Below are 18,210 nucleotides of genomic sequence, written 5' to 3' on the forward strand. Positions count from 1 at the left end.
CAAAGCGGTACAAAAGGAGGTGGTGATGGACGGAGCATCTGACCCAATCAAACACTCCCACCCAGTCAAAAGATCTGGGTTTGATCCATCTCCGTTCTTTAGCCCACTCTTCCACCCCAGTTCAGACATGGCTATATGCAAATCATTCTGACCCTGTGCCTCATGGGAACAGTCCAGCCCGAACTGCCAAGCCATTCCTTCCCTGGACCGGAAACAAGCTTCCGAGGACCGGTTTCTGGCATTCCAGCCATCTTCAGCCCGGCTTGCTTGAATCCAGTGGCACAGTGAGCAAGGGACTCACGTCTGAGCATACCCTGCCACACTTATGGCGGCCAAAAGCGGTACAAAAGGGGGTGGTGATGGACGGAGCATCTGACCCAATCAAACACTCACACCCAGTCAAAAGATCTGGGTTTGATCCATCTCCGTTCTTTAGCCCACCCTGCCACCCCAGTTCAGACATGACTACATGCAACCACCCCCTTTTGTACCGCATCACTTTCTGCCAGCGGCCTCCAAAATGTTGTAAAACATGACTAATCAGTAACTGAGTACTTGTATAGAGCAGTGGAATTATTACATCCCTCTCAGTAGGGCTTCCAATCTAGATATTGTACTGAGACAGCCTTTTTAAGAAGTCTCTGAAACTATTAAGGATTATCTGGATCAGGGGCAGAGTGCCACCCTTATCCATTTTGACCTGTCCGCAGCATTTGCTACCATCTCCCATTAAGTGCTGCTTTCCTGACTTGCAGAGTGTTGAGTTGGGGTGGAGGGGGGGAAATCTCATTCATTCATTCATTCAACAATTTATATCTCCAGAACCCTCAGGTGGATTTTGTTCATTTTGGTGTCTAAAAATGCCTATTTTTATAAATTGGTGTCGGATTCTCTTTGTTGAGCCAGGTGTAAGTGTTAAAATCTTCAAAGAGCTTTCAGAGTAAATATGTTGAATGTCCTCATTTGATTGCTCAGTCTGGCTGCAGAGTAGAGGATGGCATAGCATTGGTGTGGGCGGGACTTGGGTAGTCCAGTTATTAAAGAGTTCCCTTGTGAGATATCACCGGTGCCTGTACAGTAGCTTTAAAGTTCGATTTGGTGATGAAGGATCTGATTTTACAGAGCAGCCAGACCAGCTTCAATTGAAATCTAGCACACAGTTACTTTATGATATGTAGTACAAGGTTAAAGTAGTTCTGAAGCATAAAACTGAGTGGTTTGTCTGATTTAGCAATCACGATGAAGATGTTTTAGGTCTGTCACTTAGCAAAATATAAATATACTACAAATCCCTGTATCAAATGTATAAAAGCCCTCCAAACTCTTAACCATAAACATATATGACGTAAGGCCTCAGGGGATCCCTGCTCTAAGACAAGGAACAGCTGTTGTTGCCTGCCAATCATTTACAAGGTGATAGCATAAGACTAACTTCAAAACAATATGGCTGCACCACGCGGGCATGGCACTATAACCACAGAAAACACAGAACTCAGTGCGTATACTTAGCTGCACGAAGATGGGCAGCGTTCTGTGGGTACTGGCTCTGCAGCCTGTGGCTGGCAGAAGAGCAACCAGACAGTGTCGACACGGTGCCTCAAGTAGGACTATGTTGGGAAGGCTGTTGCACATTGGTCCAACCCTGCAAATGCAGATAAGATGGAGAACCTAACCCCTAAGAGCCAGGAAAGATTCTCTTGCGGAACTCAAGTCAGACTTTAAAAGGACCCTTATTATGAAAATGGCAGGGATTTGGTCAGACGTAAAGCAAGATCTCAAGGAAGTAAGACAGTATTTGCTGTTCATGAATCACAGGCTGGAAGATATGGAGTCCTTTTCACTAGAAAACTTAGGAGCTACTTATCTACACTACTGTGACTTCACTGGAATCACAAGTACTGCTCATGACGGAGAAATGTAAAGACCTGAAAACAGGTTCAGAAGGGATATTATATGTATCAGTAATCTGAGGGAAGAAGGCCAGGGCGACAAAATAAGTCACCTGTTTAATGAAGCTTTCCCAACAGATCCTGCAAGATCTTACTCCAGCCCCTATCAGAATTTTCAAAGTACACAAAGTGGGGACGCCCTGAAGAGAGGCAGGAACATGCCCCAGAGTTGTTGTTGCGAACATGACAGACCGTAGACAAAAAAAAGCTAGTATACCAAGACATCTCAGCAGCTGCCCTGAAGCGAGACGAAATTTTAGTCCGCTGACTTCCATACTCAATAAAAATACCCTACAATTGGCTGATTTAAGCAGTACTGCAGTTCACTTAAAAGGGTCCTTCAAGACGATCCACGAGCCAGATGAAGGTATACATCTACTTCAGGCAGGGCACACAGCTGAGGATAATGCATCAGAGGTGACTGGCAACGACAGGGCAAGAAACTACAATAAATGAAACTTGCTACATGCAAAGGTATTGAAACCACAGACACACAGATCAATGAAAAATAAAACAACTCAGAGACGTTATTGAAGACCGGAGTTTTGCATATTTGCTCTTGACCCAACACCTTACGTCCAACATGCTTTAAGAATACAATGATAGTGAGGTATGGGCGGGCGGACAGCCAAGGATTTGGCAGGGGGAGGAGATTTTAAAATGAGGTGCCCCATCAGGTAGAACAAGGAGCTATGGAAAGCAGTTACTCACCTCTTGGCCTTTGGTAAAGTCAAATCGAGCAAGGGGGAGGGATGCATGATGAAAGGGAGGATCTGGACTGCCTCCTCCTGATGCTCCTTTAGTTTTGTCATACGGTTTTATCTTTGTTTACATTAGAGGGTGCTCTGTTGGCTTTGGTTTGGGGTGGGGAATTCCTCTTTGGGACTTCCAGACTCTAGGAGATAATGTTGGGGGAGGTCTAGGCACAGTAGCCACATAAGATGCCTGCACTAACTGCTGCCTTCAAATAACTGTCCTTGAAAGTGAAAGTACTCAACTGCCTGAATACAAGACAGAAAATATGGCGCTACTTCATCCAGGATGGCCCGGACATAGTTTTCCTTCAGGAAAACCACTGATTACCTGCACATCAATTCAGCATGAAACATAAAACATACCACAGACTGTCACGTTCTGTCACATCTGTCACGTTGATCACCCTCCTCAGGATCAGGATGATGCTCGAAAGGGTCCACCTCCTGATGTCCCCACACTCTGACTAATATAAACAGAGTATAGAGGTAATCAAGCGAGGGATATGGTTAGGGTGGGGACAGCGGTGGAAAAGGGATACCTGTAACAACACAAGCAACACATTAGCATAATATTTATCCTAGCTACTCTCATGTATTTCTCGCTATGGGTGTATCCCTACCAGATAAGACGGTATAACTGATGACCCTTTTCCTCTCTCTCTAAGGCAAGATACTTCTCTCACCGAAGGTAAGTGGTCAAACCTAGAAGTCAAAAGCATTCAATTAGTACATTCTAACCATCATTATTAACCATAGTAATCCTTCCACCTGTCCACATACGTACCCTCTGTCCCACACCCTTGAAAGTAAAGAAGAAACGGCCAACTCTAGCACCAGCAACAGGTATGCGTTCTGTCTTAGAGATATAGGTGCTGAGTCAGAAGAACCAAATAGCAAAGTTTCCACTGTTCCTGTAATCTCCAGAAAACGGTTGGCAAGTACAACTCCAGGACAAAAGTAATAGAACACCCAGCTCTGAGGAACTATGTTTGTAGAACTGATAAAGAAGAAAACAAGTCTCAAATTAAAACATTCTCTCTGAATGTTTAATGCTCTTACCAGACCTCTGGGATCCTAAGCAACTTCACGCTCTCCATGAGGCGATCCAGGATGGTAGACAGAATCGAAATTTGCCTAGCTTAGTAACAGTAAGTTTCAATTCTATTAAGGACACGGAGGCGAGGATTATGCTTTTCCTTCTTCGCTGTTTATTACAATCCAAACTCACAGCAGTTCAGAAAAGCACCCAAAACAAATGCTTACATATCCCGAAAACAAAGGGAAAAAGCATTACAAGAAAAATTGCATATGTTCACTGCATAAACAACTACATGCCCATTGTCTACAACAATGGGCAGAAGATGTAAATATCTTATCCCTGGTACAATATGGGTTTAGGGAGGGTCGGGGGACAGTGGAGCAGGTTCTAAATTTCTCAATGTTGATGGGAAAATATACCCAGGCAAAGGAGGGCAAACTGCACGCAGTGTTTGTTGACTTAAGCGCAGCATTCAACTGTGTTATTCACAGTCGATTATGGCAGATTTTAGAGGAAATGAAGGTGGACAAGGTGCTAATATCTTTTTTGCGACAACTCTATGTGGGTGCTAGGGGGAAAGTGAGATATGGCACTCAAGGAGAATGTAGTAAGTCGTTTCATGTCATGCGGGGGGTTAGGCAAGGTTGCGTACTCGCCCCTTTTCTTTTCACTCTGTATACAAACGACTTGGAGAAAGAACTGGTGGCTGAGGTGCGCGATTCCCCGCAGGGTAACCATAAACAAATTGTGTCACTTTTGTATGCCAACGATGCCGTGATAATGGCACGGCGCAAAAAGGCCTACAAACGGCATTAGATACCTACACAAACTTCATGGATAACAGAGGGCTGAAACTAAATGCATCCAAAACATTTGTAATGACCTGTGGCAAAGGCAAAATTAGAGATTGCCTCCTATTCGCAGGGAATAAGAAAATTGTTTCTACTAAAACGTTCTCATATCTGGGTATTGTATTGGATGCATCTGGTTCATGGGGACCTGCAATTAGAAACAGATCTTTGTTGTTTAAAAGAGCTACGGCTGCACTTATGATATTTTCGAAAAAGATGGGGAAAAGACCGCCTGAAATATTATTAAAAATCTATCAGGCCAAGTGCATAAGTATAGCCATCTATGGGGCAGGTGTTTGGGGAATTTCTGATTTTAAATCTATACAAAAGGTAGAAAATGCATTTTTAAGATTCATTCTGGCAATTCCCCAAAGTTCACCGGTTTTTAATTGTCACTCTGAGTTGGGCATTCGTTATGTCAGCGATTTAATTAGCATGCAACCGATTTTGCTATGGCATAGAGTTTGGACTTCGGCTGACCTTGTATTAAATAGAGATATTATAAATGATTGTCTGGGTTTGGACAAGGTCACCAGGATAACATGGCTGTCCTATATCTGTAAATTTACAAAGGACTTGGGAAGACCTGAGTACTTTTATTCACCAGAATCGCTGAGTCATATTTCAAGGAAGGATTTAAAATTACTTTGTTGGAACCTTGAAACCCTAAGACTAGGAGTAGAACGAAGTAAAACATCTGTAATGCAGCATCAACTTAGCCTATTCTCAAACTCAATTCAACCATATTTAATCTGGTGTCTGGAGGGTTTCGACACGTATCTATTGACAAGATTTAGGTTTGATGTCTTCTTTCGATCAATTTCATTTCCAAAAGTGAATGATTGGGATAGATCACTGTGTAAATGCCCGTGCGACAATATGTCAGAACAATCTACGATGCATGTGATTTGTTTTTGTAAATTCTATGCTGCTGAAAGGTCCAGGTGGATTAAACCACTTTTAAAAAAACAGGGAACATGGCGACAGTGCCGTCCGGCCCTATTGTTTTTATTATCATTATATGATGAACACTGTGTGGCCGTAATGACTGGTTTTTTAAAAAGTATCTTGAAAAAAAGGAAAAGCATAAATATTTTTTTAACATTATATGTATTTATTGTTCTTAAATGGAAGTTTTTAATGTATTGCTTGTATAAGAAATGAACTTGTGGCTTTTATGATTTTATGTTTCCTGAAATTCTCATTTTTAAGAATTCCTCCAATACCAGTACCTACTGGGCGTAGCGGACTGCATTTTTGTTACAGTTACTGATTCTGGCAACATAAAGACGTCGTGAAGTAGGCTCCGCGATAGCTGCTAACTTTATCTATACCCACTTGTGGTTTCATGCTGGCATAACCACTGATGCTGGTCTACTATAGGACGTGGCAATAGGGATCTGGACAATTGTTATGCTTATCCCACATGGTGATTTATCGTGGCTCTTAACAAAAGACCCCCTTTACGTACAAGCATTGAAAAAGTCGCGAATGGCGACGAAACACGTGTTGGCTGTACCATTGCTGTAAAAAATCCGACCACAGCGGTGAAGATCATTTGCTGGATACAGTGTTCCTATGTATTAAATAACCTTTTCTGACTGGGGATAGTCAGTTGTATACTTGTTTGTGCTGTGCTCTGTCTTTGTTTTGTATTGTTGATATATATGGAGGCTTCTGTATATAGGTATTAGCACTGTGGGTGGCACGGTGCATAGACATAGAGCACGCCTTGAAAAAGACTGCAGTTAGTTAACTTATGTGCGCACACAACAGAGATGTTGGCCATTGCTGTAAATCCACTGCCATCATTTGCTTGTAGATATATTGGATTGCTTTATAGTTTGCCCTTGCATGTTTAATTTCTCCCATGTCTTTGGATCTAATGGCCTTTGACAATAAGCGATACGCCTCTCTGCAGTTTTTGTTTTACCAGGAGGCCTTTAGTGCCCCCGCCTCTGCCTTCTTTTTACTAGTCGTAATGAAAAAAAGTTTTAAGATTAGAAAACAGATCTCGGTGGACATGAGGGGCCATTAGATCAATATCCGCCTGTGTGGCGCAGCATTGAAGGTAGGATATTGAGTGGGCAACCAGGGCCTTCATTGCATCTAAATCCCCTTCGTTTTCAATAAGCCTTGTCCACCTTACTCTCCTCATGTCCTTTGAAAGTGATACTACGGGAGGGAGTTCATCTGCCGCCTTTTTGGAGGGATTCTGTGGAGTCAGGGCCTTAATTGTCAAAATCATTGGGTCACGATCACTTTCCGTACGTTCCTGGACCCTCCTATCAATTAGCGAATGACATGATTCAACATTAAGAAGAATAAAATCAATACGGCTACTCCTAATGTCATTGTTAAAAGTATGCACACCCTTCCTATCTGAGTGGGACCTCCCATTCGCTGCTCGCACACCCCTTCCCAAACACAACCCCTTGAGTTGCAAGGCAGCTTCTGTCCATTTTTTGTTTGGGCACAAATCTAGGGTCGGAATGTTCCACTCATATCCTCATCTACTCTTAAATTACCATCCTCTAAGTCCAACGGTTCAAAGGTGCAGTTGAAGTCCCCCATAATTAGCAAATTGCACCAATCCCTCTGGTTAGCTAAGAAACTGTCAAGGAGGTCAACAGTCTCAGATCGCCTTCCGCCCGGTTGTCCTCTGGCATAAACAATAATTACCAAGGTATCAGGGGCATGGTTCGCCCTGAGCCGTAATACCATGATATCTGGGCTGTTGATAGTGACCTCCTCAACCCTTAAGCCGATTTGCTGTCTCACCCAACAAGTTAGACCGCCAGGGGGTCTACCTTTCCGCCCTCCTAGTGCAGGTTTAAAGAAACTTAAAAACCCAGGATGGTAGACCTGGTCAATAGACCAGGTCTCCTGGAAAGCCAGGAGATCAAACTGTTCAACAAACACTGCCCAATCATCTGATGCAGTTTTGGGTAGAAGTCCTGCAATGTTTCAGGAACCTAATGTCATGACAAACTTATGATCACCTTGTGGTACACTTCCTGGAGAAGAGGAAGAGGGGGCTATCTCCTCCACCTGTGTAACAAGATCCTGAGGGCAGTGATGTATAGTAGGGCCCAGTAGGTGTACATTGGTCATATCTTTCTGCACCTCCCTTCTCTGTCTCACTTGAATAGGATAGACTCCCCCAAGATTACCAAGTTTGTTACATGGTATGTCCCCCTCTGTGGAAGTCGCTCTGGTTCTATTGGGGAAGTCAGGTGTAATACAAGCGGGGGAACCATTGCCATAAACCTCTGGGACCCCAAGAATACTAAACCCAGAGGAGAGCGCACAATCAGAGGCTGAAAGTCAATCGATCTCTTCAAGTGAGGCCAGGGCATTAAATCGATTATTAAGGGGGACAGGGTAGTTAGGTTGGCCATATGTTTGAAGGGGCCCTCTCCTTCCAGCATAACTAGATGTGGCCGTAGGGCGATAGAAATAGCCCAGAGGAAGGACAGAGGTGTCGTCTCTAGCAACGAGATCCCCCGCCCTCTCCATGATTTTCTGAACCAAGCAAGGGGTCCAAAACTTAAGACCACACAATCGCCCCTAAGAGACTTGTGGGACTTACCTATCCATGATACTCTACGTACCATTTTGAATTCACTAAACAATTGGTTTTTAATCCCAGTCCTTAGACTCAATAAGTGTAAAGCCCTATTTCTCAATGTTGGCCAATCCTCAGATACCTGTGGCGCTAGCCTAGGAACATTGCCTAAAACTCTAGTGTAGGGGGTAGCTTCCAGGGGAAGGTGTAGAAAAGTAGCACCATTTTGGGCACCTGCCGGGCATGGTCGGTTGGGAGAACATGTCCGAGTTACTCTCAAAGCAGGTTGCGAACCCAATAAGGTAGGGCCCCCCTGTGACGTGGAAGTTGGATGTCAAGCATCGGGAGCTAATTCAGTGGAGTTTGATGCGTTGGAGACAACCTCTTTTACTACCTGATCTCCTCCACCCCCCCTGTGAAACACAGCTCCCACCAGCCGTCTGGGCTGTAGCCGGAGCCGAGGTGGAATGCGATAGAACCTGTTCTAGTTTATTTAATCTGCCCTCTATCAGGCTCAGTTTGTGGATCAGCGGGTCAAGGAGGGTAAAGATTCCCTGCATTATGTAGAGGGATTCCTCAGTCGATATAGGGGGACTAATAATTGCAGCACTAGCCAAAATAGACAGGCTACAACCTTCGTACCCCCTCTGAGCTGCCATCCGATTAACCCCAGCTGTAGGTTGGGAAATAGCCTTAGATGGACCCTGGCCTTTCCCTTTCTTCAAGGGGGGCTCTCCTTTGCCTAAAATGAATGTGTTTCCTCAAGTAATGTAACTGATGCTATGTAAAGCGCTCTGATACCCGATTCGGGTCTAGTTAGCGCTATATAAAACTCTGCAAAAAAAAAGATATAGTCAGGTGAAATATTTGAGCCCAACGTATGCTGTCTTAGGGCCGTTAGAGAAGGGGAGGGAGGTGTATCTAGGTGTGTTAACTTGGTGTGGGGAATCGCCCTACCATTTGGAGGTGGCAATGAGGGTTCTAAGGATAGCCTACGTTCAGTCATTTGGATCTTGTGGATCAATGCGGATTCCGCCCTAGTCAAAAAAGCATCAATCGTCCCCACAACCCCCTCCCACCCCTGACTTGCGCTTACAAGAGGGACCTTTCCCCACAGGAGGCATGACCCCGGATCAAATAAAGTTGCAAAGACCCCTTACCAAATACCAAATGTAAAAAATGCAATTGTACATAGGGTGGCCCAGCCCAGCTTCTGTCAGTCTCGGACGGGCTCAGACGGGCCCGCCCTTGGCCCGGGCATGTCCCGCGCCGCGGGGTTCGAGGCAGCGCTTTATAGCACGATGACCACATCTCCCCCCAGCGGCAGCTGTTGTGGATTAGGGCACAGTGATGTACCCTGGGACTGTGAGTCCCACCAGGGTATGGCGGCGGCAACCGGGGCTCGGAAATGACATCCTGGTGGTTGAAACAACAGGGCATGCCCAGGAGCCAAAAGTCCAGCAACCAAGGTAGGGGCTGACAAAGTCAGAGGGTTCTTTAAAAAAATGCGATAATCCTCTGGAGCTGCCCGTGTCGCGGGGGTCGAGGCAGCGCTTTATAGCGCGATGACCACGGCTCCCCCCAGCGGCAGCTGTTGTGGATTAGGGCGCAGTGATGTACTCTGGGACTGCGAGTCCCACCAGGGTATGGCGGCGGCAACCGGGGCTCGGAAATGACCTCCAGGCGGTAGAAACAACAGGGCGTGCACAGGAGCCCAAAGTCCAGCAACCAAGGTAGGGGCTGACAAAGTCAGAGGGTTCTTTAAAAAAATGCGATAATCCTCTGGAGCTGCCCGTGTCGCGGGGGTCGAGGCAGCGCTTTATAGCGCGATGACCACGGCTCCCCCCAGCGGCAGCTGTTGTGGATTAGGGCGCAGTGATGTACTCTGGGACTGCGAGTCCCACCAGGGTATGGCGGCGGCAACCGGGGCTCGGAAATGACCTCCAGGCGGTAGAAACAACAGGGCGTGCACAGGAGCCCAAAGTCCAGCAACCAAGGTAGGGGCTGACAAAGTCACAGTGTTCTTTTAAAAAATGCAATAATTCTCTGGAGCGTTGTTGAACTAGATTTGAGGTAGTTGCTCTAGAATTAGTGCAACACTGCTTGAGGGACAGGGCCCTTGTCACAGGCGTCCTGCTCTGGGGTATTTTCCAGTTTTAAGAGGATCTGTAAGTTGGCGTAGTTGTGGCAGTTGAGGTAGAAAGATGTGATTAGGCCTTGGAGAAGGTAAAGGAATTTGTTGGCTAGAATAGGCACACAGGAGAAAGGAGATAAAATGCCTATATCAGCAACAAAAATAGCTGATGTGAAAGCAGGAAATGTTTATGTGAGATCTTTCTGCAAGACAAAAGACATCCAATACAGGGCAATGCTTTCAGTTCTTAGGTCACTCAGTCTCTCTAGTAAGGTGTTGTGGTAAATGGTGTGATGGAAGGTGATCAAGTAGAATAGCAGCAACTTGGTTAAATCAGCAATGAACCTCAAGTCATTGCAGGTGGCGATCAATGTGAATGTTCTACATGTGCCTGGTGGAAGCCTCTTTGGTGGTCTCAGACTAGATTATTTTCCCAAAGAAGTCTTAAAACTGGGTGAAGGATAATATTTAGCTAAGTTTGCCCTGCAGGGGTCCTATGGAGATAGCTATGGAGGTGGATGGGTATTTTGGGTTTTTAAGAAATGGTTATTAACATTTGAGTGGAGGATGCTGACATAAAAGTTAAGAGTGGGACATTAACGCTGTGAAGCGGTGCATAATAGACATTATTATTATTATTATTATTATAATTCAAAATGGATTTCATTGGAGCCAATATTAAATGAGTTCCATTTGACATTCCTGGCAATTCTGCTTTTAAAATGCAGTTATTTCTGAATAGAATCTTTTAATTATCGAATGTTTTCTTTGACATGCTGTTTTCCACCACAACATAGTTTTATTTAGCATTTTCCTTGCTTCAAGTAGATTTATATTTTCTATTTAACTTGAAATGTTGTTAGTGCTCCTAACTGTGTCATGTAGTTTCAACTTGAAATTGCAGGCACAGAGGCATACCCGTGTGAAGTTTTTGCGGTGTATACAGCAGAGGTGAAGCTTCAAATGTGTAGGTATGAGCAAAAACATTAGAAACAACCACGCAGTCAAACTAAATTGGCTGTTTTTAGAAAGAGAGTGACGCGATTTATTTTCCTGTGGCAGCTGGAGGCAGAAGGTAATGTATCATACCACTAGGCGAGCAGCAGACTTGTTAACAATGCTGCTAGAGTATATTGGTGGATTCATTTTACAAGTTGAACAAATGAGATGCATCTCATAAGAGGTTTCTCTTTCCTCAGTATGGCAGCATCCATTCGTGAACGTCTTCAAACATGTCAAGATTGACGAGTGGAAGAGGTCCTCGAAGGAAGGGGATGTGAGCACAATTATGGTAAGGTGTTATTCTCTGAGCCTTGATGTTTGGCAGATACATTTTGCTTTCTTTCGGCAGATAGTAAGCCGATTATGGTAATTGTAGTTCTAGCCAATGTTCCCTCTCAATGATTTCCTCTGTGTGGCAATAAACGGTCTCTGTGTACTGCAGCCAAGGCTATGTGCACCAATTAACCATGCAAGTGTGTACACCTTTCTCCGATGCGTGAAACGCAAAATGAGAAATTAGTCTCTTGATTGTACAATTGTAGTGAGCCAGGCACCATGGCTCAAGGTTTGGGCTGGGGGCTAAGCCATTGAATATTTATATTTAAAGAGCCAGAAAGACAGTTAATCAAGTACTCTGTTTTTTCCAACATAGTTCAAGAAGAACAATTTGAAAAGATATAAACATACAGTTTCTGATTCTTGTCAACTAGCACTTCATTTAGATCAATTCTGTGTGGCCATGCTGTACATTCTTGATGCAGTAATAATAACTTGCCTTTGATAAATAACTTGATACCATAGTTTTACATTTTCGTTGATCTTTTAATAATAGCTCTTAAAATTACCCAATTCAGAGGTGGTAGTTCTTTCAATTTTCAACGGATAAAGGGTTAAGTGAGTGTTAGCCAGATTTTATCTTGGGTCTTGCATATTTTTCTTTTTTTATATAAGCAAGCTTATAGATTTTACTTCAGTGTAAGCTACTCGTCAACAAAACAGAAACAAGACCGTGGTCCATCAAGTCACTACATCAGCAGAGGAACACATATAACTATCAGTCATCTAGTTCCTGTATATTAAATCCGATTTCAGTAGAGTGTGTTTAGCTTACTGAAGCACCTCATTAGCTTTAAAATAGATGTTTTAAGGTTGTGTGCTTTCGCTCAGTGAATGGTTATTTAAATATAACTATAAAGAGAAAGAAAGAAAGCACACAAACAATTCAATTTTAACTGAACTTGATTGTTGGATCTTTTAACACAGTTCGACAAACTATTAATACATGTAAACATGCATTGGCATAGCCAATAGGTCTCTCCTTTGGGACCTTATAAGTGTGTAGTTATGCAGCACATTATCCTTGGTGCAACAACATCAACTGTTGCATGGCTAAACACTTATAATGTCCCAAAGATGAGACCTATTGACTATGCCAATGCTTGTTATAAGTTGTAAAAGCCTTTCCCGACTAAGGAAAGTGCTGTGCAATACTTGTCCCTTGCTCATTGCACCATCAGGATTCAAGCAAGCCGGGCCGACGACGCCTGAAATGGCAGAAACCGGTCCCCGGAAGCTTGTTTCCTTCCCAGTATAAGAATTGGCTTGGTAGTTTGGTTTGCCCTGTTCCCATCATGCACTGGGACAGGAACAGACTAATTTGCATATAGCCAAGTTCTGAGCTGGGATGGTGCAGTGAGCTAAAAAACGGTGATGGATCAAGCCCTGATCTTTGGACTGGGTAAGAGTGGTTTGCTTAATTCAGGCACTCTGTTCATCACCACCCCCTTTTCTGAATCATACTTTACAAATCGCCACTAGAAGGTGGTGTGACAAGGGTGACCTCTAAGTTAGTGTGGCAACTGATTTGCAAAACAACATCTCTGAGACAGCTCTGCCTTTGAGAGTCATGTTGCCAGCCTCAGACGCAGCGGACTGTGGTCAATGAAGCCACTACTTCCACCCCTCACCTCCCCAACTTTCTTGTCTCCCATGTGGGATTTTTTTTTTTTTAACAGAGGCAACACCTGTTGTTTTCATTGGAACAGGCTACTGTAAAATAAAAAAACTAAAAACATAGTTTACCGTTGGCAATGCACATGAATGGTTGTCTGTTAACTCTTGTAGACCATCACCGCGACATTCAAACCCAAACACATGGAATCGTAAATTGACACATGACAAATTAATATTCAATAGGCAGGCCTTTTTGTGACTCTCTGCAAATGGATAATTTGTGATGAGATCTACTAGTGCACAGGTCCCATCGCCAATATAATTCCCATTCGCAAACTAGTCCGCATGCAACGTTCATATCTCTGGTTTGTGAATGGGAATTATACAAGTCCCTAAGAGTATTAAAATTCATTGGAAAATGTCTGACCTGTAACTAAGTAGTTCTAAACTAGCTGTGGTAAAAATACCCAAACTGATCAAGTCCATCATCACAACAATGCTGAACTAAGTTAAAATGAGAAACCCAAGTCCCATAATAATTTTATAGCAATACCTATTTGGGCTGGCTCCATAAGGGATGCACAAATAGATACAGACATAACACCGACATCCCTACAAGAAAATAAATCCAGTGATAAATCCTGCGGAGCTTCATGCTCTGCTGAGGGGAATTATTTTACATATACAGGGCACTGATAGTGAGCCCCACCTTTTCACCAACGTGTGATTAGGTGGTTGAGTCTCATGCCCATAAGGTGTTGACTCAAACTAAGCTGCCATAAAACAGCTGCCTCAACTCAAACTGCCCGGCTTAAGAGTAGACCACAAACAAGGTCCCTCAATATAGTTCATAATCCAAACAGCAATAAGAGTTCTTTATGAATTAATCATTAAAGCCACAAGAACTGATGGCATGGTTAGGGCCAAATGACCTGCATCAGTTCCAAAATAGAGAGGTATAGCAATTAACAAGCATTCCATTAGCCAGTTTTAGAAAACATGATTCACGGACATTGAGGACACTAGGCCAGCGGTTCACTTACTAAAAATAAGTCTGAAGTTCACAGAAAAAGGACAAGCGACACTAGGCCTTTGAGAGATGGCAGGGTAAAACGAATAGAAACTCCTGCAAGCATGCAAAAAATTGTGAGAAAATAAAATTTTTCTACATTCCTTTCAGCTTTATCGTTGTGCACATTCCTAGCAGTGGGATTTAATGAGGCCCCACTGTGAAGGTAAACTCAGAAGTGCCTGCGCTCACATTGGCATTAATGAAGGAGCAGATGATTGAATTGTAGATCACGACTGGCACAGAGGTAAAACTAAAAGTTAATGGATGCTAATGGCACACATTTACATTCCCAGGTCTTTTAATCAAAAACAAAAACATTGGAAGCTCTCTACAAATTATTATGTTCTGATTTCTGCTTCCACATAATGACACAGAAAGCTATTCGAATAGATGGGGTCTGTGCTACCCATTAGACTAATAGCAAGAAAAGTGAGAACATGAAGAGATTACGACAACATTGCAATTTCATAACTGCGGAAAAGGCAATTTCTACGACTGCATAACAGTGTAAAAACGAACGACCGCGCCTCGAGCTCAAAGTAAAAATAAAAACAAGTTTGACGAGAGGCAGCAGGGGTAGGGGAAAGAGGAAGGGGCCTGCGCCTGTTTCCCTTGCTGGAGCGAGCAGGAACCATCTGTTAATTGCAAACAGAGGGTTTGAAAGCTCGCTCCCACAAGAGAATCGCCAAACGTGCATGCGTTGCCATTCAAAGCAATGCAATGCGTGCACGTTTTTGACTGTAAAACTCAAATCGATTTCTAAAGGTCTTTTTCCTAAGCAGCGCATGCGCGCCGCATAGGCGAGACCTAAAAACCAGGTCGATTTGGAGGGCTTCCTTTATAACTCACCATAAAATATATATATTAAATCTGCCTCAATTTTTCAGTAAATTACTTGGGCCCTCTTTCATGGAACTAACATCTAAAACAGTTTAGGCAATGAGGTTTCTAATGGTGCATCAAATCCCACTGGGCCAGTTTTCACTATCGTACAAAGAGTGCAAATCAGAGTGAACAGATGACGCAGGACCTTATCCTGTGACCAGAACACACTTTCTTTCCCTACTCACAGTAGCTGAAGGAGAAAAGCCCAAAAAGCCACAAAATTTGGTTTACTTTGTAAGGATGTAATTCCTTGCCTCCAAGACAGGATGAAGAACAGTATATTTGGAGTAGAATCTGTGCTCCTTATTCAGATGCATGATCGGCTAGGTGATGTCAGGCCACATGTTTTAATGTTTTTAATGTGATTTCAAACCAATACAGACCTAGTGTGAAGGGGATGAGTTGAGCCCCTAGCCCTTTTCTGATATGGAGCCTCAAATACCAGAAAAGGGTTGTGGTCTAATTATGGTTTGTCCTACAGTATCAATGCAGTGATATAGGAAACTCAATTGCTGTGAATAAATGGCATAGAGGTACTGCCAAAGTGAAGGGCTTTAAGACTCAATATGATATGTTTAGCTCAGAGACAGACAGGAAACAAAACCACCAGAGCTTTAAATGGGATGAAAAAAAGTGGAAGTAGGGAGTTCTCTAAATGAGACAATGCCGAAGAAGTATAACTAGGAATCCTTTCCAAGAAGGGTGACCTCTAAAATATAGTGCTTAGCACAGTGTGCCACCTCACCAGAATTTGGTTGCTGCTCCGTGTTTTTTCTTTTATTGTATCTAGACATATCAAAGAACAACATACCCCTATACCCCTAAAGCAAGCCAGAACTATTTTCTCTTCCATGCTGCTTAGCAGTAGCTAATAAATGAGCAACAACAATGATTTTGTTGTAAATTATTAGAATAGAAAATATTTCAATTCTGAAAATATTAGACTGAATTACACATTACTAAGGTCAATGAAAGGTGTAGCGGTCTTCAAAGTGTTTCGTTCACTCATGTTCTCCCTTTTCACACCACTTTTCACCACTGTCGCTGACTGTTAGTGACAAATACCTTTATTCTCCGCACATATTTATAAAATCCTTGATTTGCATATGTCACACATCACTAATTTCACTTCATTATTGTTTGGTCACTCTGTCCTTCAAGTAGTTCCTTACATCACCACCCTTTCACTATGCCCTCTCTATTTCACATAAACCCTTTCCTACTGAGCATTTTCTTTTTCCATGAACACTCTCAGTATTTTAAAAGCTGTGTACCTCCTTTACACACGTTCACATAAAATGTAAATTCCAATTGGCACTCGTGTGACCATTGCCTTGTATGCTCTGCAGAGAGGCTAAAAATCGGATGATCATGTACCACTTACAGGCATTGCGAGAAACTCACTGCATTCAGCTTCGGCTCCAGCTGTCTCAATCCTGTCCTGCCATCCGCAGGTTGAACACACCTAGACCTTTAGAAGGGAATCCGTGCATAGTGTGCACTATAAAAGAGGTGTATATTGTGTTAACAAAACTAAAGAAACACATCTGGAAAAGCGAGTACTCGTTATGATAATGATAATGATATTTATAAAGCGCTTAAATACCAGAAATGGTGTCTCGGCGCTAGAACCGTGAGCAGAACCCCAACCGACACCCCTCACTGGAACAACCAGGTTTTCAAATTTTTTCTAAAGCTCATAAGAGAGCTGGCCTTCCTAATCTCTGGTGGCAGCAGATTCCACAGCTTGGTAGTGCCGTGCTGGAAACTCCGTCCTCCCCAGTGCAAAGTCCGAATTTTCGGCACTGTTAGAAGTTTTGCACCCGTGGAGCGGAGGCTGATACCACATGAAGAGCTCCTGCAAGAACCACGGACCCTTCTGTGTCAGAGCTTTAAAGGCCACACATAGCGCCTTAAATTTGATCCTTTGCACCACTGGAAGCCAATGTAGCTTTCGAATCTCTTCTGAGATGGATTTATGTCGGGGTAGGCTCAGCAAAAGGCGAGCCGCTGAGTTTTGAACCGCCTGAAGTTTTCTCAGGCACTGTGCCTGGGCCTTCAAATAAATCCCTTGCAATAATCCAACTTGGACTGTATCAGGGAAGTGATGACCACTTTCTTGGTTTCCTCGGGGATGTAGGGAAGTACCTTCCTGATTTTTTTGATCAGGAAGTGAGAGGCAGACACGATGGCATTGGTTTGAGGAATAAACGTCAAAATGCCCAGATTTTTTGTCTTTGCCGTTGGAATGGGCGGCAGGCCCATTTCCACAGGCCACCAAAGATTTCTCCAGGAAGGTTGCAGATTGCCAAAATTCAACACTTCCGTCTTCTCAGAGTTTAATTTAAGGCAGTGACTACTCATCCAGATGTTAATGGCGGCCATGCAGTTATGAAACTGCACTGCAGGTGAGCTCTGTTTTTTATGAGCTGCAACCACAATCTGAGAGTAATCTGCATACGATGTTAAAGAGAAGCCGTAATCCCTGACCAGTAATGCAAGTTTAGTGACATAGACATTGAACAGCAGTGGACTCAGCGAGCTTCCCTGCGGAACCCCACAAGACAGCACGTACGGCTCCGAATTAAACCCGTCGAGTGACACCATTGATCTCCTCTCCTGCAAAATGGAGGCCAGCAGGGTCAACTCCGTGCCATCCACACCTGGAGTTTTTAATCGGTAAGTCAGGAGAGTATGATCTACGGTGTCAAACGCGGCGGAGAGGTCGAGTAGGATTAGTACCGCCGTACCTCCACCGTCCATAACAGCTCTGATTTCTTCGGTCGCCTTGATGAGTGCTGTCTCGGTACTGTGTTCCTTGCGGAAGCCAAACTGGGAATGGTCCAACAACCCATTGTCATCAATAAACTAAGTCAGTTGCACATTCATAATTTTGTCCACAATTTTGGCTGGAAGGGGAAGGCGTGCAATAGGGCGATAATTCGATGTCATAGATGCATCTAAGGTAGGTTTCTTGAGAAGCGGGAGAACAGAGGTCTCCT

At 43.6% G+C, this 18,210-nt stretch overlaps 1 protein-coding gene across 2 annotated transcripts in view; it reads left to right on the forward strand.

Annotated features, from left to right (window-relative positions):
- Window positions 1-18,210, forward strand: part of LOC144784260 (mitochondrial Rho GTPase 2-like) — a 1,917,079-nt gene that overhangs the window by 30,053 nt on the left and 1,868,816 nt on the right. For both annotated transcript variants that reach the window (XM_078662926.1, XM_078662927.1), the window contains exon 2: window positions 11,496-11,587. In XM_078662926.1, coding sequence (XP_078519052.1) covers window positions 11,496-11,587 — 92 coding nt within the window. The remainder of the gene's footprint in view (window positions 1-11,495; window positions 11,588-18,210) is intronic.

Source organism: Lissotriton helveticus, chromosome 10 (genome assembly GCF_964261635.1).
Source record: "Lissotriton helveticus chromosome 10, aLisHel1.1, whole genome shotgun sequence".
NCBI lineage: Eukaryota > Metazoa > Chordata > Amphibia > Caudata > Salamandridae > Lissotriton > Lissotriton helveticus.